We start from the raw sequence: 22026 nt of genomic DNA, 5'->3' as shown, positions 1-22026 counted from the left end.
GCGAAAGACGGGTGACCGCTAGTAATTATAAGATTCTGAAATCGGACAGATCCTGGTATTAAAGGGAGGGTCAGTGGCATAAACAGGGAGAGCCATGCTCAACAACTGGGCTGAAGATTTTGATCATGCATGTATGTACATACATGTACCTCTTTTGCTATGTGTCATTATATTGGATTAATCCATTTAAAATCCACATTCCCCCTGTGGAAGATTTTGGAAATATCTTCCACAGGGGAGTATGCATTTCAAATGAAATTAACACATGAACAACTATATTTAAAACTCACCCTCCCTCTATGGAAGATACATATTGAAATTGAATCTTTCTCATAGGGTGTATGAAATTCAAATGGATCTTCCTAATGTGTTCATTCCATTGGAAATTTATGCTCCTGTCCACAGGGGGAGTGTGGATTTTAACTGGTATAGCGCATTGTACATCTGCCGATATCACTCACCTCCAATTTCCTCTCTTTCTCCTGCAGTTTCTCCTCTAACCCATCTCGTTCCTTCTGTAACTCCGACCTCTCCTTCAACCCTTTATTCTCCAGTATATTTCTCGCTCTCTTCAGCTCATCCTCCGTCCTGTTCAACTTATCGTTATACTGCTTCAGCTGCTGGTCTTTCTGCCTCTCTTTATCCCTGTACGCCTGGCATTTTTTCCTATAGTGTTCGAGTTCCGAATTCTGCGACTTCATTATCGTAGGCAACGACTCCTCTTGCTTAGTGTATCTGTCCAGTTCACGATTGTTTTTCCGGTGCAGTTCTTTCTGCAGTTTGAACTCCCTCTGTAGTTCATCATGCTTGGATTTCAGGACTTCGTACTCATTTCGTATCCTGTTGATGGTGTGACCTTTCGCTGACAGCATGCGGCGTGTGGTTTCGTTTCCTCCGCGTGGAGTGTTCTGTGCCGAGCTGGCATTGCTATTGGCTCGCCCTCTGCCACGCCCTTTCTTCTGTTGAGTTTTCTGGGGACCTAAAAAATAGTATATGAATGCTTATGAGTGCAATGGTAAGAAATGTATGTAATATTGTATGTTCATATTAAAGGTCACCTGAAGATGAAAACATTCTGTCTATAAAACTTTTCGAAATATCAAGTTTTTTCTTTTATCTCAAAAACAGTTTTGATGGAGTATTCAATTTTTAACTTGATTGTTGGGAGTGGCCTTCTTTTCCTTGTTCTTTGTCTTCAAATCTGTTTCTCACTTCTCTTTCCATACAGGCCAGCATGCTTATATCTATAGGCTTTTTAGCCTGGCTTGAGCGTTTTGTTTGAGCCTGGTTCCATCAGGACCCAAGCGTGTCTCCACACGGAGCGAATGTTTAAACAAACAAACAAACAAACAAACAAACATGTTATTAAAAAATAATTAATAATAATAATATTATAATAATTAAAATAATGATTGCATTCTTATTACAATGTAAAAATTTGTTTATAGTCCATTCCAAATTGATGAGAAAATGTGGTTTTTTTTACTCTCTATCTATATGGCAAAAATATCACTGATTTTATATAATTTCTTGAAAATATTACTCATACTTCTGCGATTTCATTAGCATGGACTCTTATCAAGTCTAACCTATCACTTACCTTTTTTATTTGTCCTTCCATAGCCACTACTGTTAACACTTCTAAAAGTTGATGGTCTGCTGTCCCTGCTGGTTCCACTATCAAATCTCCTTCCTGAGTCCCCTGCATTGCCTTTTCTCACTGCTCTTCTAGATCTTGTTGGGGATCCACTTCTGGAGTCCCCAGAATCTTCCGAATCAAAGGAATCCGAGTACCTGTGAGACGACCCAGATGGTGTCCTGGTACGTGCAGACGGCGATCTTGCCCTTGAAAAAGTTGAATCAAATGCATCTCTTGATGGAGTTTCTTTGGTTTTTGACATGTTGGAATCGGAGGAGTAATGACCGGAGGTTGTGGATGACCCGGCTGAGGGGTTACCGATTTGAGATTGTTTGGCAGCGGAGCGATGAGAAGGAGGGGTGGTTCCACGGTTGTATTCGCCTTTCAGGTTGGGTCCTTGGTCTTCCTCTTCGGAGTCAAAAAAGGCAGCATCTCCAGCGTATGAGGACTCCATGCAGGATACCCCACTGGTGGAGATGGTTGAATCTCTATTTAACTTTGGTCTTGGTGATGTAGGTACAAGATGGTTTACAATCTGAAAAAGCATAATAACAATTATAAGAATTCACTGCATTTATCAATGGATGTTAAGGTGGTACTACACCCCTGCTAAATTTTGCGATTAATTTTGCATTTTTGTCAAAAAAATAACTACACACTGGTAACAAAAGTTAGAACAAAATGTATATTATAGGGTCACTTTGAGGAATCCAATTACTTCACTGAAATTTCAGTGATTCAAGACAAGTGGCTCATTAAATATGTTAAGAAATGAGGTACATTCTAGGGGTACTTCACTTCTTTAATATCATAAATAACATACTTTTGTAACCATTGTGTTATTATTTTTTGAGAAAATGCAAAAATAGTTAAACATTCATAACCTCATTAATATACGCAGTAACTGCGATCCAATCACAGAGAATAACTTTTAAATACGCGGACGCAAATGCAGGTCATTGAAAAAGTATAATGACCGCCTCGTGGCGTAGCTAAAAGTACGCTCTACAATGACCGCGTTACGTGACGTGTTACGCGTTCGAACAATTTACGCGGACGCTGGCCGCCGTATTTGGACATCGCTGCTAATCGATTTTTTACAGGGAAAACGACATGCAGATAAAGTTAAAATTGAGTTCTGTTTTCAAACTAAAAGAAGAAAATGCGACGTAAATTGATTTAAAAGAAGTGAAAAGTGACGGTTATGAATGAGGTTAATGACTTTGTATCAGTTATTTTTAGGGTATTGTGAAATATCTAAACATTGTGCTTTGGACCTCGGGATATTCCTCGGTTCCAAAGCACAATGTTTAGATATTTCACAATACCCTCGAAAACAACTGATGCGCAGTCATTAACCTCTAATTAATCAAGGGGTGTAGTACCACCATAAATACTTCAACAATAAGTGGTTCGCATAGGGGGAAAGCCAGTCTCTGTTGCACTTGCAGAGATTCAAGTTCTACGTACTCTTGGTTTCAAGAAGCTTTTAAAATCACATGTATTTGTATGTATTCTGCTTTGTACCTGACACCGCTTTGATCATAATATGGCAGGGCTTCCTAACTGCTTTCAGAGGGGTGCAAACATTGACTGGAAAAGAACAAGAATGTAAAGGAATAAATAAAATAAAAGGAGGACATACGTAAATAACAAGAAACAGATTACCTCCTTAAGGCCAGAGTAATGGGAGAGAACATGGACCTTTCCGAGCATCATTATTTCTGAATTGTACATCCAAAGTATAAAACTCTCAGTCAAGGAATCCTATGGTGACAGATTTTTTTTGAAAATCCTCAGTTTTTGAAAAAATTACAAATATTCCCTTTTTTACCCCAAATTTTTTGTGACAACATAAAAAAAAATCGGTTTGGAGTAAAAAAAAATTCAGTTAGCTTTTCATGAACTTAGGGAAGGTTTTTTTATTTTTTTTAAGTCTCTTTTTTCGAAACTAGCGGGAGACCCGCGCTTCGCGCAGGTCCCTGCTAGTTGAGTAAACGGGAGCGGTTAGTAAACGGGAGTGGTTAGTAAACATGGTAAACGGTGATGTTAAGGGGTACTACACCCCTCGATAAATTTGTGTCTATTTTTGCATTTTTCTCAAAAACTAATAACACAGTGGTAACAAAAGTTATGTATATTATTGGGGCAAGGAATCCAATTACTACACTGGAATTTCAGTGACCCAAGACAAGCGGTTCGTTATTTATGATAAGAAATAAGGTACCGCTAGGATGTACCTCATTTCCGATCATATACTGAACCCAAGGTCTTAGCCAGCCATGCGTCCACCCGTCTTTAAGACGGGCTAATCTAATTTGAGACGGGTGGATTTAATGGATTTTACAGATGTGATAGCTCTAAAACAGATGATTTTAAGGTTATATGAACTTGAGACTAATTCAGAGTGACATGTAAAGGCCAAATCAGGACATATTTGACCCCAGTGACCCTTCCATGGGTATAGACAAGTTGTTTTATATTTGAGGGTCAAATTTTGGTATCTGCTTGGACGGGTGGTTTCTGATTTCTGGCTAAGACTCTGACTGAACCGCTTGTCTTGAGTCACTGAAATTTCAGTGTAGTAATTGGATACCTTGCCCCAATAATATACATAACTTTTGTTACCACTGTGTTATTATTTTTTGAGAAAAATGCAAAAATACTCACAAATTTACCACAGGGGTGTAGTACCCCCTTAACCCTAACACTGACCCATCAGTGTTTTTTTAATATCGGAAGTCAAAGAAGATCCGAATTTTTCAAGAAGAAGAAGAATTTTTGACTTGGCACCCCCCGACCCCGGGATTCGAACCTTTGACCCCCACATGCCAAGCACACGATCGCGGACCGGTAGCTGGATCGGGTTATTGCTGCCCGCCAGCAATTCCGTGAGCATATCACACTTAGAGAAATTGCGTAATCACAGACCCTGGGATGCATGCATGGTCAGAATTTTTCATCGTGGTATTTTGTGGTTTTTACTGGTGTTAGGGTTAGAAGACACTCTAATCTGGAAAAATACATCTTACCCAAGGCTCCCGCTGGACGCGAATTCTTGCGTCCAGACGCATTTTTGCATTGCTGGACGCAATGTTCAACAAATTTCATTAACCCGTTGCGTCCAGTCGGACGCAAGTTGATTCAGCCCAAAAATTAGTGATTATAAGCTTACCAACTTCATCATCATAAAAATCGTGAAAATTACGTTGACTGATCACTCCTAATTCTCCTAATAAAGTTTAATTAATATTCATTTTTAACCAATGGACCAATCAGTAAACAAGTTATTGACCTTTCACATTTAACCACTCCCATTTTGCAACACTTCCGGGTCGAGGTCACCAGTCAATGAATGAAAAAATGAGACGTGATAAGCTTTTGAAAATACAACTTTCTAAACTATCGTACATTGTCAGCAAATTTGCATATTTACGTAATTTGTTATTGACAATAATATTTACACAAATCTTTAAAATCTCATCAGGAATCTGAAAAGAAATAGTCAAATATTTGCATCAAACTGCGATGTAATGCAATGCAATACCAGGAATCGGGGGCTTTGTAAAATTGTATTCCCTGTTGCCCAACACACATGACACATTTAAAACATGTACGGGACGCACAAAAATTTTGTGGGACGCACATTTCCCGACCAGGTTTTACAGTTGTGCGTCCGATCGGACGCAGAGTTTTTGAAGGCTAGCGGAAGCCTTGATCTTACCTAACCCTAACACTGACCCATGCTTTTTGATATCGGAAGTCAAAGAAGATCCGAATTTTTCAAGAAGAAGAAGAATTTTTGACTTGGCACCCCCGGGATTTGAACCTTTGACCCCCGCATGCCAAGCACACGATCGCGGACCGGTAGCTGGACAGGTTATTAATTCCGTGAGCATATATCACACTTAGGGTGATTGCGTGGTCAGAATTTTTCATTGTGGTATTTTGTGGTTTTTAGTGGTGTTAGGGTTAATCATGGTGTCTTGATGTTAGAGTTGGGCGACTATCACTTTTTTCCTAGTCGACAGCAAATAGTCGCGACTACGACTATAGTCGCGACTATCTGTGGTTAAAATTGGACTGAAAAATCGGGTGAAAGATTGGTGGCAGTTTAGTATTTATAATGCATGATTACAGGACCCGTGATTGCCGGCATCGCATCACAGTTTGCTACACAAACCAGCACTGTTGCGATACAAATTGCTACACTGTATCGCACGTTTGCGATGCAAATATTTGACTGTAAAATGCTGTAGTATAGGCCTAACTTTTCTGTTCAATTAAATTCACTTGCCACTTTCCAGCAACAGCACAAGAAACTTCATATAATTTCTCAAACCTTCAATATTCCAATAGCGATCTTCGTTCGTTTCCATGTTTTGCTGTGCATGAAAATATGTAAACATGCTGGTACGGCAGTGCATATTTTCCATGGTATGCTCATGAACGTGTTGCATCGTGCATGTATGCGATTAACTTTCACCTCCGACCTCGTCACCTGACCTCATCTAGACTACTGCATTTGTCGCTACAGGGGTGGCATTGCAACATTACGTTGCTTTCTAAATATTCTGTTACCACAATAAGCATAACTTTTTGAAATTACGTGAAAAGTACTTCTAATCTAATAATATTTTCCTAAATTTTCCCTTTTGGAAAACACTTCTCGGAAGTTCTCGCTGTTTCTTTCCAAAGTTGAAATAATCTCATACCTTCAGTAGTTGGTTGGTACAAACACCCAAACTGGGTCTGTACATATATGCACGCTATGACACTGCTACACCTGTTATCGCTGCATAAATTATAATCATAATGATGAGATGTTCGACAGTTCTAAGTAATTTGAGTTTTTTAACGGCTTTTATCTTGTGGGAAAGTAGTTCGACAACAAGTCAATAACACCAATTTAATGATGATTTATGGACATTATGATTACTTGTTGGTTAGTGTTACTATTGGTAAGACAATGACTAACATTTTCTCACATTTTTCGCAGTTTATATGTTCTAAAGTATTTGGTTGGTTTTGGTGCGAATAACTGGCACTTTTAAAGTAATTTTTTAACACAAAAATATACTTGCATTAGTTGACTTTTGGTTTTCAATAGTCGTAGTCGCGACTATCAGTAATAGTCGCGACTAACGACTATTGGCGACATTCATCCAGTATAGTAATGATCATGTTAGCTTGTTTTATCATAAATATCCATACCTTCAATCGTGGGTTTTATAATAGGCCTAATAGCATTGAATAGTACAAAACATGTAAGAAACATGTTTAAAAGTCGCTGCAAAACATTTTAAGCGATTCCGTGTTGTTAATAGCTAGGCCTAGGCCTATATTATTATAGCCAGGATATACGCCGTACCTATGTATATTCAAATTCGAGGAGAACCCGAGAACCGGTTCTCCTGTTAAAGGTTCTCGCTGGATTACAACTAGGAAAACCAAAATTGGTTCTCGTAAGCTTCCAAGTCTCAGATCGCATATTGTGTAATACCTTTCTGCAACGGAAATATGATTTAATCCAAAAATATAATTCTGAAATGTTTGTGATGTTGGGGAAAAGGCAACGTTTTCTTCATTAACTAGGAAGCTACCATACAATGTAGGCTATAGTAATAGATGTAGATGAATACAATTTTTGAATATATTGCCCTGCACTACAACGTTCACACAAACAAAAGGTTCTCGCAAAAGCCTAAACAGGTTTCCGCAATTGATTGCGAATTTGAACCCCTGGGTGCTTACGCCATTTTGGAAGTCAATGGGAAATACACACTTAACGATTTGCGTACATGTAGGTCAGAAATTTGAAAAAAATTCTTTAAAGTTTCATCCGGTACCGGTATATAAAATAAAAGTGGTACCAACCTTATTGTGCTTGCTAATTAATTTAAGGGCGATCTTTTCCTTTAGACCACCCTCGCTATATGGTCATTTTCACAGTAAAGGGTGTAACTTTTGATTTTTAGGGTCAAAATTTCAAACCACTTAAATATGTTTCTGTTTACTGAAATCATGCATAGAAGCAACTTAAATTCCAGTAAAATAATGTTTCAAGGCTTAAACCTTTTGATTTCTAATAAAAAATTTGACATTTCCATAACATTTTGGTTAAAATCTAAGAAAAATGTATTTTACATAAGCTCAGAAAATTATGACATGAAAGCTGGAATACATGTGAAATCCCATTCCAAAGTAAGTCAACAGATATAAGTTACATTTTATACCATGTTTTGCTATGTTTATAATTGCAGTTTTGAAATTTTTTACATAAAGTGTCATTTACAATGGAAATTTCCCAACCTTAAACATATTTTTTTTTTTTTTATTGTTTTACTAAAATAAATTAAATGTATAACTTCATGTACAAATACTACTTGATAAAAGGAACCTCCCAGCCAAGTTTCACAGAAATTGAAGTTATTTTTTAGAATTGGCAATTCAAGCGATTTGTGTTTCGGAGGCTTCAGTTAACAACACAGGTGATCATAAAAGTAAAATATTTGGCTAACTACTGCAAGTTGACATGAAAAAATAGGTCAAAAATATCACAATTACCAATTTTCATGCTTTGCTTCTAAGTATTGAATTTCAGTTGTGACAAAAAGTAAATTATCACAGCAAGTCATTTTTTTTGTTTCGGAGGCTTCATGTTAACAATGGTTAAACATTGCAGAAGTAGTTTTTTTGAAAACAACACTGTTGGGATCATCTAAGCTGTTATTTTCTTGTGTGTATTGAATCAATGATTCTATGCGGCAGATATTGTACATTTATGACATGTTAACTTTTTTACCCATTTGTTAAGTATGGTGTTTTTTGCATGTGAAGCCTCCGAAACAGGCTTTTTGAGTATCAGTATATTTTTCAAACATTAACCATCTTACTATAAATAGGGGAATGTTGTATGTATGTATCTATGTATCTATGTATGCCTATAAAGGCTCCGTCAGTTTCGATCCAAATGTCGCCAAATTCATACGGGAGATCGATGAATATACGGGAACGTGTTTAAACTTTATTTGGTTGAAAACGGTCAAGAATTGGCCTCAAAATCAGTGAAAATGTGGTACGTTGCTATGCTGGGTAAACAAAAAGGAGTCAGTTGTCAAGCCAGCCCGTGCGCGTCGTCAGACGAGGCGTATCTAATGCCAAGCCATTCGCGTAGCACAGCGATAGCGCCATGGGTAACGCAAAGCACTACGCCATGTCGCGTAGCAGTAACGACGAGAGTCTCGCAATGAATGAATGATAATACGGGTGAACGACCGACCGTAAGCGTAATAAATACGGGGAAAAGATGTGTGTTAAAAAGTACAAACAACATGAAGAGGTAGGCCTACTGTAATTAAAAAAGAAAACAAAATGAGGACAAACAGGTAGGCCTACGAGTATGTGGGTTAGCCTATAGTTAGTCACAGTAAGAAAATGAAAACGGGAACAAAATAGGCTACAGAAGGAAAGAATAATAAAATCTAATAAAATTAGATGATTTAAATAAAAAAAGCTATTAAACTGAGGACAGAACTAAATAAATAACATGAAAACGGGAAATCACAAGCTAAGCAGCAAATAAAAAATGAAATCAACAGGGAAATGTAAGAAAGGACAGATTTAGAAAATAATGGGAATGGGATTGAGTAAATAAAAAACATGGTAACGGAAATTTGCAAGCTTAGCAGCAAAATGTTTTTAAAAAATGGAACAAAATTGGCCCATGTAGAAGAAACTAAAAAGAAAGAAAGAAGCTAAAATGGAAACTTAGGCTTAACGAGGGTCAGACTCAGATAAATGAAATTTACCTTTTCAATGATTCTACCTGTTCAGTAATTCCTCCCGCTTTAGTGAACGCCTCCCATTTACTCACCTAGCGGGGACTCAGCAGTAGCGCTGGGTGTCCCGCTAGTAATATCAAAAAAATTTTAAATTTATGACATTCTGCACATATCAAGTAACAATTACAATGCAGATATCAGTATGAAACACCAATTTAGATATGCATAGATGATAATTAATCTTACTAGCGGGATACCCGCGCTTCGCGCGGGTCCCCGCTAGATGAGTAAATGGGAGCGTTCACTATAACAGGAAGAATTACTGGACAGGTAGAATCATCGAAAAGATACATTCGATTTGATTTTTCGTTTCCATGTTATTTATTTATTTAAACCCGTTCCCATTTTTTTTCTAAATCTGTTATTTGTTACATTTCCCTTTTAGCTTCATTTTTTATTTGCTGCTTGTGATTTCCCGCTTCCATGTTTTTTTTTATTTAATTCTGTTATCATTATTATAGCTTCTTTTTTTTCTTACATTTCCTGATTAGTTTCTTTCCTTCTTTGTTTCGTTCACGTTTCATTTAGTTAATTTAACCCGTTGGCCTAATTACTCGTACCTCTTTTGTCATTTTAATTTCATTTTTCTTTATAGTATAGGCCTAGGTCTACCGCTTCATTTTGTTTATACAACACACATATTTTTTCCTTTTACGTCCTCTCAGAGCGTGTATGCGGACGTGTTCATCTTTATCATAATCCCGTGACCCGTCCATGTACCTTTTTGTCCTTTAATTTTTATCTATTTTCCTTCTTTCTGTATTATCATGTCCACTGGTCTCTGGCTCATAAGTCGCGTGGCTTTCTGCGCGCCGTTCTGCCAGCGCATTACGCCTTCAGCGCCGACGCTGCTGCCTGCCAGCTGCAGTGACGCAGCGCAGGCTGGTAACTGATTTTCATAACAAAAACCCGTTTTTACCCATATTTTCACTGTTTTTGCAGCCAATTCTTGACCGATTTCAACCAAATAAAGTCGAGGCAATTTCCTGTATATTCCTCGATCTCCCGTATGAATTTGGCGACATGTGGATCGAAACTGACGGAGCCTTTTACATAAACCACATACATACATAAACCACATATTCATATGTGTACATAGCAGTCAAACACAGAACAGTGTTCTGTGTTTGACTGCTATGTACACAGTGATTTTCATCACTTCCATCACTTCCAGTGTACTGTTTTCCTGACACTTTTGACTTTTGTGGGCTCTGGAATTGGCAATTTTTGGCCATCGAACTTTGCCTGTTTTGTGCCTACTCTGGATGTTTGGTTAAGCCCCGGGGTTAAGCGGGTCTGTTTATATGCACAGTGATTTTCATCACTTGTTCTAGTGCAGTTTTGTATTACCATATTGATCCTTGTTGTTTTTGCAGGTTCAGCACTTACTTCTGTGGGCCTTGCAACTGGTAAAATTTGGCTATCGAACTTTGCCTACTTCTTCTGCCTACATTTGCTGTTTTTGTCCCCTGCATACTGTCTAGTCTGCATTTTACTTGTTTCCCCACATCAAGTTGGTGTACCTTGCTTTTTTCTTTCCAATTTAAAAATAATCGGAAAAGCAAAAAACATACCTTTGTAAAATCAGCATCACTTCCGTCATATAAAAAGTAGAAAGTGGCAAAGAATTTGTGAAATGATGGATTTTTTTAAAGAAAAATACATTGACATTGTGTTTTTCGAGAAAAACATCAAGCGCTCGTGCTACGCGAATGTTTTGGAGTTTGCATCACCGGTTTTGTATTCAGCTCTTTTACGTCAAAAATTGCGATAAAAACATGGATTTTGGAACAAAACAAAGCTTGTTCCAAGAAATAAAGGGTATGTTTGTATTGTTTTAAAACATGTTTAACCTTGATGCGAAAGTTTAATTTGATAAATTCGTAATTTAATTTAAACCTTATACTAGTTCGGGTGGTCTAAAAGAAAAGATCGCCATTTAAGACTCGGACAGTTGAAACAAAATTAAGGATCGAATGCATTTCAGTGTCCCAAAAGGCAATATTATTGTCAAAGTTCTGCCGAATTCTGCACCCTTGCGAAGGGTTCAGAATTCGAATCGGGAATAAAAATACCCGATCTTTGCGATCAAAAACACAAAATTACAACTTTAACATTATGGCAAACGACATTATTGCCAAACAGAAATTTCGACGTTAACTTCTCAAAATAGAAGAGAAATATGCTCACCAAACATTGGGAAAGTACGCAGTCCAATTCCCATTCAAACGTGTGGGAAACTGAAAGTGCATATTCCCCATTTTCATGTTTGGTAAAGAAAAGCTGCTACGCTACGGTTGTAAGCTTATCTTACGTCTTACGTCTATCCTTGTCGGTAGGAACCTTCATCAGAAGTAACATCACCAACTTTGATTCCTCTTAACATCACCAACTTATTGATTCCTCTTCTTGTCATCACGGTATTTTTTTAATACGGTACCAAGTTGTATCATTACTTAATATTCTTGCATATAAATAACTTACCAAAGGCTGAAATCAAACATTTACGGCGATAAAAGGTTGCAAATTTCGGCAGGCATGATGTTTACTGTCATGGCAATAGTTGTTGTTTGGAGAACGCAGCCACAGTGACGTCACAGTGTAACTCATTCCCAGAAACCCCTGATAATATCGTATTTACAGTATGTATTGGTAATGCGCAAAGTGGATTTCTTATGAGATTGTCGTCAAATAGTATTTCACACATGCATGAGATGCAAGAGTAAATTACACGGTGGTATTAAAATCAGATTAAGGCTGTGATTCAGACTAAGTTAAATACCGGTATTTAAGGGTACAGTGTTACATATTTAGTACATCTGTGAATTTAAGGTATAATAAAGAGCTAAAAAAATCTCTTATAATATTACGTCAACATTCAGCTTTCGTTTATTTTTTATTTGATAAAAATCATGCATCACATTCAAAAGTTACAGATGAAAACCTTTCAATGGATGATGCAAAAAATGTTGTATTAAAGGAGGATTTTGTGATCCTAGCATCCTCTTTTTATGACATTTTTCAGTAGATATCCACGAAAAAAGCTATGAATTTGGAGACATTTGGATCGAAACTGACGGAGCCTTTATAGCGATACATACATACATAGATAGATACATACAACATTCCCCTATTTATAGTAAGATTGTAAATTTCAAAAACAAACTCATTTTTTTTTCAGTCTGTTGCAAAATGTGTGTAGAGTTGATCTTTTAAACATTAATCCTATATAAAGTAACAGGTTAATCAATTTACTTTGATTTAAAAAATCCTTATCAATATAATACCGGGGGTACCAGTTTTAAATTAAGGTTCATTCATTCATTCATTAGTTCAGGCCCGTACGCAGGATTTTTTTGGGGGGGGGCCGGGGGGTCACTCCCAATGTGGCCTGTACACCATCCGCGATAATGAAAACGCGTAAAAAGGATAGTTTTTCGTGGGTAGGCACGATACGCGCGTAACGTGTTTAGGGTGTCAAAAACATGAAATATTGGAAAAAAGGGTAGCAAAATTGCAATTGCTAATACGCGGAAATGAAATTTAGGGTATGAAATTTGATGCAAGGAAGAAAATCCGTGTTTAGGGTATCGTTTTAGCCAAGGGTTAAATCCTTGTTTAGGGTGCTTTTTCGGATGGTATACAGGCCACAATGGGAGTGACCCCCCCGGCACACCGACACCGCCTGGCTAATAATTATTTGGTGGAGAAGGGACACTAAAATGAATACACGGGATCGATACATGTGAATTGCTATGCACGATTTTGATATCAGACGAAAATCTTCGAATACTGGGTTAGAAATTGATGAATATCTCCCGCAAATGAATTTTTCTCAAGAAACCAGATGTGGTCTCATACACTTGAAAATACGTGTTGAACAGATATGATATTCGCTAGAATGCGCTTTGAAAATTGGCCGTGCGCTTTGAACTCAAAATCGGACCATTTTATATTGCGTTGGTCCTGTAATACCCTGTATGGACTCGGGTATGGACTACAGCGTGTAGTACAGCTGCACTCACTGTAGGCAGTATAAAAGTCGATGACCATTGACCTCAATGGAGTATGCAAGCTTATTCACGCACAACCAAGATCAATTACCCGGCATTGTGAGTAGCCTTAGTTATGTCCCTCGACTTATTATTAGTTCTAAAGAGCTTTAAAGGTTTGAACCAAATGGCTAATCCCGGGGGCTAATCGTGGCCATGGATTCAACCTACCATGGCGATTCCTGCCATGAAGATATAGGGTCGATGACACTGTGCCCGGGGGGTGCTGATTTTGAAAAAGTGGACTTTTTTTCAAGGGGGTGCGATTTTGTGAAAAGTGGACTTTCTTCCCCAAATTTGGACCTTTTTTGACCAAAAAAGCGTAATATATGGATTATGGAGTATTGAAACACCATACCAGACGAGTACCAAGGATAGGCCTACTATAGCCCAAAAAGCCTCAATAAAATTGAGGCCATTTCAATTGGGGTCCCTAAAGAAAAAAGAAAGGGGAGAAAAAAGTAGATCAGGCAAGGTGACTTTATTAAAGGCCCCCTTTCACAGGGATAAACATTTTCAACCCCTTTTTTTTGCATCAGTCCCCCCAAGTGTTTGTGTGAACAGTCCCTAAATCCACTCAATCATATGCGCTGTGCTTTGTCTTTTTTAAAGACAGTTCTTGTCCTTTCGTATTTCCGGGGTCATCAATTGCAAGAAACTTCCTGTTTCGCGACCCACTGTAGATTTTACTAGCCATAGGAAACACACGGGGCTGAAAATCAGGGAATTTGCAACAATTTGTGCCAACACGGGTCAAACAACAGTCTCATTACATTCCTACAATCATAGATTTGTTGGTTTTAGGTGAAAATTTGAAGTAGACACCATGAGCGTCAAATTATACTACACTTCTGTGTCCAGCAATGTGGAGGTAGGTGTGGCGACAAAAACTAAGCATGCAAAATTGAAAACATGAAAACAAAACACTGTCACTGACAGGGATCACTGACAGTACACTGTGTGCACTACCATTCTACCAATACCATGCCATGATTACTTCACAAACTACTATCATGAAGATCGACTTCCGCATTGCTTGGTTCTTGGTTACGTAATCCTTAAAAGCTGATCTCAGCTATAGTATACATGTACTATTACTAGCTAGGATGAAATTTGAAAAGTACATCAGACGTCTACAGTAGGGCCCTACAGCCCGTGGACGTACAAAAAGTAACATAGGGTGCGAAGCATATCCAAATAATCCAACAAAAAACAAAATGGTGTGCTATATGGCCATGTGTCTTGAAGTCGCCTCCCAAATAGGGTGGAGGCGTTGCGTTTTTCTGTATCTCTCTGTAATAAATTTACTATAACTTTACAACCATGCAAGCCACACCTTTGGTTGTGGTATCATTTTGAAGCTTAAACTCCCTTCTCTGTGCTGTGCAAAATTCATGACATAAAGTTGGAGGATACTGGAGAAGTGTCATTTTATATTATGAGTATTGAGGGTGGAGGAGGAGGCGGAAGCGGAGGTGCGGAAGCGGGCCTGTACAAACCCTATGGAAGACACGGCATTGCACTTGATTTTTAAAATTGCTCCCACTTCATAAGTATAAGGTCCCTGTCCATGCAACTTGGACCCAAGAGTCCATGAGTGAAGAGGTATTAGCTAAACTATGTTTTAGGTCACACATGGGGTCAAAGGTCACATGTCAAAGGTCATCTGAGGTCATTTACCAAAGCAGTAAGCAAATCTGTATAGTATACCCTACCCCTATAAAAGTATACATTTTCTGAAGGGAAATTTCATGGGGAATTCAAATATGATGAGAAATCAAAGATAGGGGTAGAGGTTAAAAAAATGTGGTTTGAAAGATAAAAAATGAAAAAGTAAATTTTTAGGTGATATTTTCAGTCTGGACAACTTTACCCTACTTCCTATAGTTTTTTCAATGCCATATTTGATTCTCATGCAATTTCCTTTCAGGAAATGTATACTTTTGATAGGGTGAGGTACATATGTAAAATGTTATGTTGATTTCAAGCTCGAAAGATGTAAATATGCTCAAAAAGGCTGCGCAACGCAAAATGGGGCGAGCTCAAGACACGTAGCCATATACAAGGTGCGAATTCATTTAAACGATATATGTAGTCCATAAACCATGAAGAGGCTGCATCTCCCTTATTGCTGGTGCTGCACATCATTTACATGCAGTACAAGGAACTTACGTTGTCCTCTGAACGTGAACGTACAAAAAAAAATGTATATCGTATGATGAGGCTCTAGAGGTTATACAGCTCATACTTTCTGCCGCTGAGCTTACTCGAGAACTCTAGCTTCGAATTTGCACACGATAGTTACGCATTCGATGCTAGAGTACTTTGCTATCATTTTTCGGTCAGACGGGGGGAGGGGAGCGTGGCCTAGCACGGTTAAGGCGTTGGACTGTGAATCCAAGGGACGGTCAAGGGTTCGAATCAGACCCAGGTCCGCCCGAGCTTTACTTGACTCTTGAGAAAGTCTCTATCTTCGAATTTGCACACGATAGTTACACATTCGAAGCTATAGAGTGCTTTGCTATGCCTTTTATGGTATGGTTTTTCGGTCGGACAGCGGTGCAATTTTTTGCACCAGAGGTTTTTTATTCTGGTAATGTTGAAATTTGGATGAAAGTTATTTCGATGAGTCAACTGTATCTTTTGAGCAAGATTTGCCTATTTTGGGCAGTCTACAATTTGGCTGAAGTGTAATGTTAGCAACATTTTTGATGCAACCGCCTGTCGTGACAATCGGCTGTTTTTACTTCTGAACTTCCATTGCTTTACACGGTGTCATGCTTCAGCGAATCCGACTACATTTTAAATGCTACCGTCTCTAGCCTAGAATGTGAAGCTATTGGTGAGCAAATTCTTGGCTAGACTTCTCGAGCAACCCGAGCTTGGCTGGCTCTTTGTGTCCTTGAGCAAGGCACTTCACTCTACTTGCTTGTGCTTCGGAGGGCACTTTAAGCTGTCGGTCCCGTGTACACGCATATTTTCTCACATTAATGTAGTGTGCATGTTAAAGAACGTCACAGGCTATTCGTAAAGAGCAGGGGATCATCTCGGTACTGTTGACTGTGCTTCAAAAATACACTCATCTATCCTAGGTTCCAGGATCATGCACAGGTAATGGAACACGTATCACATATGGAAGGAAGGAAGACAGCGGTGCAATTTTTTTGCACTGGAGGCAGGGGTAGCGCTAACCTGCGCCATGGGGTCATAGCCTTAGGCGCATTCTTTTTAGCTTTTGGTGCACAAAATTACTATTTAGAGGTTGCTAAAGGGTCATTTGAACCCTTTATTTCTATTGTTTTGGTTCCATGGTATCACACAATTTTATATTTTTGACCCCTTGTTTTAAAACCTAGTGCAATTAACCCCTGACTGGAGGTTATTTATTCTGTTAATGTTGAAATTTGAATGAAAGTTATTTCAATGAGTCAACTGTATCTTTTGTGTTGAGCAAGATTTGCCTATTTTGGACAGGCTAAAATTTTGCTGAAGTGTAATTTTAGCAGCATTTTTGATGCAATCGCCTGTCGTGATTGGCTGTGTTTACTTCTGAACTTCCATTGCTTTACACGGTGTCATGCTTCAGCGAATCCGACTAGATTTTGAATGCAATGGTCTCTGCATGTAGCCTAGAATGTGAAGCTATCGGTGAGCACATTCTTGGCTAGACTTCTCGAGCAACGCTGAGCATGAGCATTGCGTGACGCTTCATCATGCCGCCAGGCCCTTGCAACTCCTATACCAGCTGCAGCACAATACAAAAAGGTGTGGACAGTGTAGGCTTCTCCTGTGCATTACTAGGCCTGCGCCATTGATAAGTCAGGGTGCTGCCATTAATATTGTTTATTCTTTCTTTTATAACTTCGACCTATGTCTACTTGTACACAACCATTCCCATTGAATGGCTGTGTGTACTAAAGCAAATCTCTATTGTTTCAGCCAATTCAGAGTATATCTTGTTTACATTTCAAAACATGACTTTCTACACCAGTTGTAAGCAAATTACATGTAATAGTCCCAACTTTTGATAGTACCAAAAAAATATAAATCAACATTAAAGAAAATTGACCCCTAACTTAAACTTACCAATTTGCAGTATTTTCTTCTATTTTGAGGAGTATTTAGAGAGGAGCCTGCTTAGTGTACATGCACAAAGGTATCCTGGTACAAACAAGTGTTTCCAATTTCTGCACACAGTTGTTGGTGCATGGAAAATACTGAATATGAAATACCCATTCAGTGAATTCACAGGCTAGATATCCCTCACAGTATGCACACTGTTACGAGTCGTACTGGACTCAAGGCCAAAATCACCTTTTACCCGAACTCACATGAATGCACAACACAAATACACTGTTTGATTTAAGGGGGTACAACACCCTGGCCAATTTTTTGCCTATTTTTGCATTTTTCTCAAAAATTATAGTGCATTGGTGACAAGTAAGATGTATATTATAGGGGCAATTTTAGACCTCTTTGATGTAGTGTTAAATTAATTCACATTAGTATGAAAAAATGCCAATCCGAATGAAAAGGTCCATGTAAAAACATTGAAAATAAGCCCTTAAATCACAAAAGGTCTGCTCATGAGCCGGTCGCACCCCAATAAATCCTTGCTACGGGCTAATGCAGGGCCGCAGTGTCGCCCTTCCCGTGTATCTCCCTATTTAGCTTCCTCCTTCCCCCACTCCGAATGATCACAGTCTCCCCGATCCCTCCCCGGTCCCTTCTCTCTCCTCTCGAGCTCTTCTCTTTCTAGTCTTTCCGTCTCTCCCTCTCCTCTTTCTTCCTCGCCCCCTCCCACTCTCACTTGTTCAGTCTCTCAGTCTCAAGTATCCCCCTCCCTCTTTGCGAAATTTATCAGTATGATCCATGACTGAAAATAAGCTCTGCAAAAAACATTTAAAATAAACCTGAGTCTTGCATTCATAGGCCCAACCAATTAACAGATTAGCTTGCCATTGTTACGAATGAATAGAATAAATTATCTTTACTCCAATGCAATTCTTTTGTATTGCATTTCAATATAAAACATGATTACCAAATCGCCACTTGTACGCACCTCATTGGTACAAAAACATGTAGATATTTGGCTATTTCAGATACTCGTTCCATCGCCAAAATGAAAGACTTTTGCTTATAACTTGGCAACATGGTTAGTATACATGTATATTTCAATGCTAGACTATTTTTACGAGCCACTCATCACGCAGCTAGGCATAAGTGCATTATACACCAAACGCAAGTCAATTGAAGCTGTACAACTTACCGCGAATTTAGGACTGTAAAATTTAGATTCTTCTTTTGTCTAGATTTAGCACCAGCCCACTCACCTCAGGTTTTCGTGTCAGAAATTAACGTAACTTACGGAAACAAATACAAATATTGACTTGATTCAAATTATTAGTAAGTGACAAAAGGCTAGAATAAAATATTGGTCACACCTGGGAGGCTAACACTTCAGAATAACAATGACATACGAAAATGGATACGGATACGGAAACAGAAACTGAAAAGATAAAAGACCCTTTGTGCCATGTATGTATCGTTTGTTACTTGACTTTATTGGTATGTGGATTGGTATACATGTACTTGTTTGCTCACATTACTTCATTCATGCATTTATCTTTTTTTTATCAGACCAAGAAGCACCAGCAGAAGATGGAATGGATCTTAGGAAGCAAAAAGATTGAGTTTCAGAAGATTGATATAGCAGCTAGTGAAGAGGACAAAGCAAAGATGAGAGAGATTGTGGGAGATCCCAAAGCATTGGCACCTCAGATCGCAATTGATGACACATATTGTGGGGTAAGTCACCGGCGTGTCCAGGATAATTTCCTGTGAGGGGATGTGGTCGGCTCATTTATTTTATGGGCCTACATATAAACAAAAATATTCGGAACCATCTTGCACGCGAAACTCGGTCAAGTGGGTAGAGTTGGGAACTTGGGACTTGTTTTAAAAGTAAATTGTAAACAAGCAGGTTACATCATCAAGTTGCCTGGGTGACAGTGGGGTGATGGAAAACTTTCTTGGGAAGTTGGGATAGTAGCGCGGAGTTATCGGAAATAAATAATGTCAAGTCAACTTTATTTATTGCACCAATAAAGTTGTTTTGATAGGTACGCATGGTTTTAATGTTACATATTTTTGACAATTTTCATACATATGGATTTGCACCCAGGGCGTAATTCGTGTAGCAAAAACTAACAAATTTCCAAACTTGTATAGCAACTGTCTTTTTACATGCAAAATACCATAAAATTGTGTAGCACTTTTCTTAAAATATGGAGCATTTTGCTATGCCTGCTATATTATGCCCTGTTTGCACCTGCTTTAGGACTTTCCCCCACTGAAATTTAGTTGTCATTTTTTGGAAGATTGGTCATTTTCCTTTTAGAAAATGTTTACCTTTGCTAGACTAGGTATGAATTTAATGGAATATTTTCATTTTCTCTATTCATAGGATTATACAGCATTTGATGAAGCAGTTGAAAGCGAAGCGTTGGAGGAATTTCTAAAGGGGAAAAAGGACAAGGGGCAAAAAGAGGAGAAAGAAGAACCAAAAGAGGAGGATTAAAAATGACATTTAATCTCTCTAACTTTATAAACTCTTCTTATAAGGTGACCTATACACAAAATACGGAAGTGGGGACCTGGCTTAAAATGGATAAAGAGAAAAGATCATTTGTCAACAACCTAATCTAATCCTGCATTAGATTAGTTTTGAAATCATCAAAAAGTAAAAGTCAGACTTTCTCTCACAGGTAATACATGTCCATGTCTGGAAATTCATACATACATTGTACTAAACACTGTTGGATTGCCATAAGCGGTCTCTTTACATGTACTAACAAGACCTTCTCGCTAACCAGTGACAAAAAATCAAACCATGATGGATTTGAAGCAAAGACCATCCGCATGTGTGATGCTTCATTTTAAAAGTGATCCAATTGATTTATCCAAAACAAATGGCTTTAAATCATAATTTATCATCACTATATCTTTCAACTAACTGAAATACTCAACTGTTATGTACTTGTGAGAGAAATTGGCTTATAAATTGGTCACATCAAGGTTATTACATACATAGAATGTGTTTTAAATCATGATTTTTGTTACTTTTTATCAGTATTATAATTTGTATTTAGAGATTTAATTTGTTTTTCAAAACACACAAATGTATATTAAAATACATCTGTTTTGCCTAAGGAATGGCTTCAAGACGACTGAGCAGCTGGTTGACAGCCAGCACCCTGGCAGAACAATCAGTCTAGGGTTGGGGTTTGAAGTCATCCCTAGATAGAAATAAATTCTTCATTTATTTAAATGTAACATCTCAGTGTAGTCAAATAATTGATGTTAAAAAAGTTTTTTAAAAAGTCAGCAAATGGGAAAAGTAAGTGTCCAAGATTCACAAGCTGTGATGTTGTTAAATACACATGGCAAATATTGCATTTTTTTGTACTCTTATCTGTATAATTTGCACAACTCTTGTGGACTTCATCCCGTTTAAGGTATCTGTTCATCATATTTTGAACTGCGAGGTACTATGATATATCTTCAAATGTCTACCCAACCACTGCTGTTGAATCTTGGTCACTCACTCCCCGCTTTCAGGTCCCCACTTCCAAGTTTATCATGTAGACATGTTTTGCATTGCTAATTTAATAGCAGTGTTTGTTATTGTGTACTCCCGCCTTATAAATCAAGCTACGTCAAAGTGTAAACTTTTAACCCTCTGAGCACTACCTGCTGATCTAAAATTGCCTCTGATTGGTCAATTACATGATATTTTCACTTTAATCACCAATCAGAATGAGCTTTGCAAATAATTCACTCAAATTTTTTGTGTGGTGAAATTATTCTAACATTGTTGCTGATTGGGCCAATTGATAATGAAAACTTCTCTTTGGCCAATCGGCAGGTAGTTCTCATGGGGTTAAATTTCTTTTTTTATCAAAACAAAAGTGAGAATTGTATACAAGTATGTATTGCAACATCACAATTTCAAATAATAAGTTTCAAACTTTGAATAACATGACATAAAACAGTTTGTAGCAATATTGTAAGCATTATTTCACAGCTTCCTAGATATAATGTGAACAGCAAGTTCAAAATGTACACTTTGAAGTAGCCAAGCCTTTTTCAAGCAAAGCTTCCAGGGTTGTTTGAGTTATCTGACAGGGACCAGACTTATGAGAAGAACTTTGGAGATATAAAACTCTATTTTATGGAATCCGAATTGTAGGTGATTCCTTTGAGTGTCAAAACATGTTATGTTTTAAAATTGTCAGGAAGTTGACCAAAGTTGAGTGGAAGGAAGTATAATTTGGAACAAAGTTCACAGTTGTGCAATATGGCACGTACTTTGATTTTATTAAAACAATATCCAGTCATGGTGAACATGGTCCCCTAATATTACAGCATGACATGCCCTTAAAGGGACACTCAGACCTACACTCAGGGTTCCCACAGTCCTTGAAAGTCC

At 38.0% G+C, this 22026-nt stretch overlaps 2 protein-coding genes across 5 annotated transcripts in view; one reads left to right on the top strand and one right to left on the bottom strand.

Moving 5' to 3' along the window:
- Positions 1 to 12056, bottom strand: part of LOC140141151 (uncharacterized) — a 36913-nt gene extending 24857 nt beyond the window's left edge. For all 4 annotated transcript variants that reach the window (XM_072162942.1, XM_072162943.1, XM_072162944.1 and 1 more), the window contains exons 1-3: positions 11968 to 12056; positions 1601 to 2174; positions 462 to 979 (exon numbers count right to left, since the gene is read on the bottom strand). In XM_072162942.1, coding sequence (XP_072019043.1) covers positions 462 to 979; positions 1601 to 2093 — 1011 coding nt within the window. In that variant the 5' untranslated portion in view covers positions 2094 to 2174; positions 11968 to 12056. The remainder of the gene's footprint in view (positions 1 to 461; positions 980 to 1600; positions 2175 to 11967) is intronic.
- Positions 12057 to 14190: 2134 nt separating this feature from the next.
- Positions 14191 to 21148, top strand: LOC140141150 (SH3 domain-binding glutamic acid-rich-like protein 3). The gene is made up of 3 exons (XM_072162941.1): positions 14191 to 14406; positions 19176 to 19343; positions 20002 to 21148. Exons 1-3 carry the CDS (start codon positions 14362 to 14364, stop codon positions 20113 to 20115), a joined length of 327 nt encoding a protein of 108 aa, XP_072019042.1. The 5' UTR covers positions 14191 to 14361; the 3' UTR covers positions 20116 to 21148.
- Positions 21149 to 22026: the final 878 nt, after the last annotated feature.

Source organism: Amphiura filiformis, chromosome 19 (genome assembly GCF_039555335.1).
Source record: "Amphiura filiformis chromosome 19, Afil_fr2py, whole genome shotgun sequence".
Classification (NCBI taxonomy): domain Eukaryota; kingdom Metazoa; phylum Echinodermata; class Ophiuroidea; order Amphilepidida; family Amphiuridae; genus Amphiura; species Amphiura filiformis.
This window is presented reverse-complemented; position numbering and strand designations above follow the sequence as displayed.

Excerpts from the sequence above, each read along its gene's own strand:
- LOC140141150 (XM_072162941.1), top strand. The coding sequence starts at position 14,362 with ATGAGCGTCAAATTATACTACACTTCTGTGTCCAGCAATGTGGAG. Across the intron at positions 14,407-19,175 it reads CTGTGTCCAGCAATGTGGAG|ACCAAGAAGCACCAGCAGAA; the intron begins GTAGGTGTGGCG and ends TTTTTTTATCAG. Across the intron at positions 19,344-20,001 it reads TTGATGACACATATTGTGGG|GATTATACAGCATTTGATGA; the intron begins GTAAGTCACCGG and ends CTCTATTCATAG.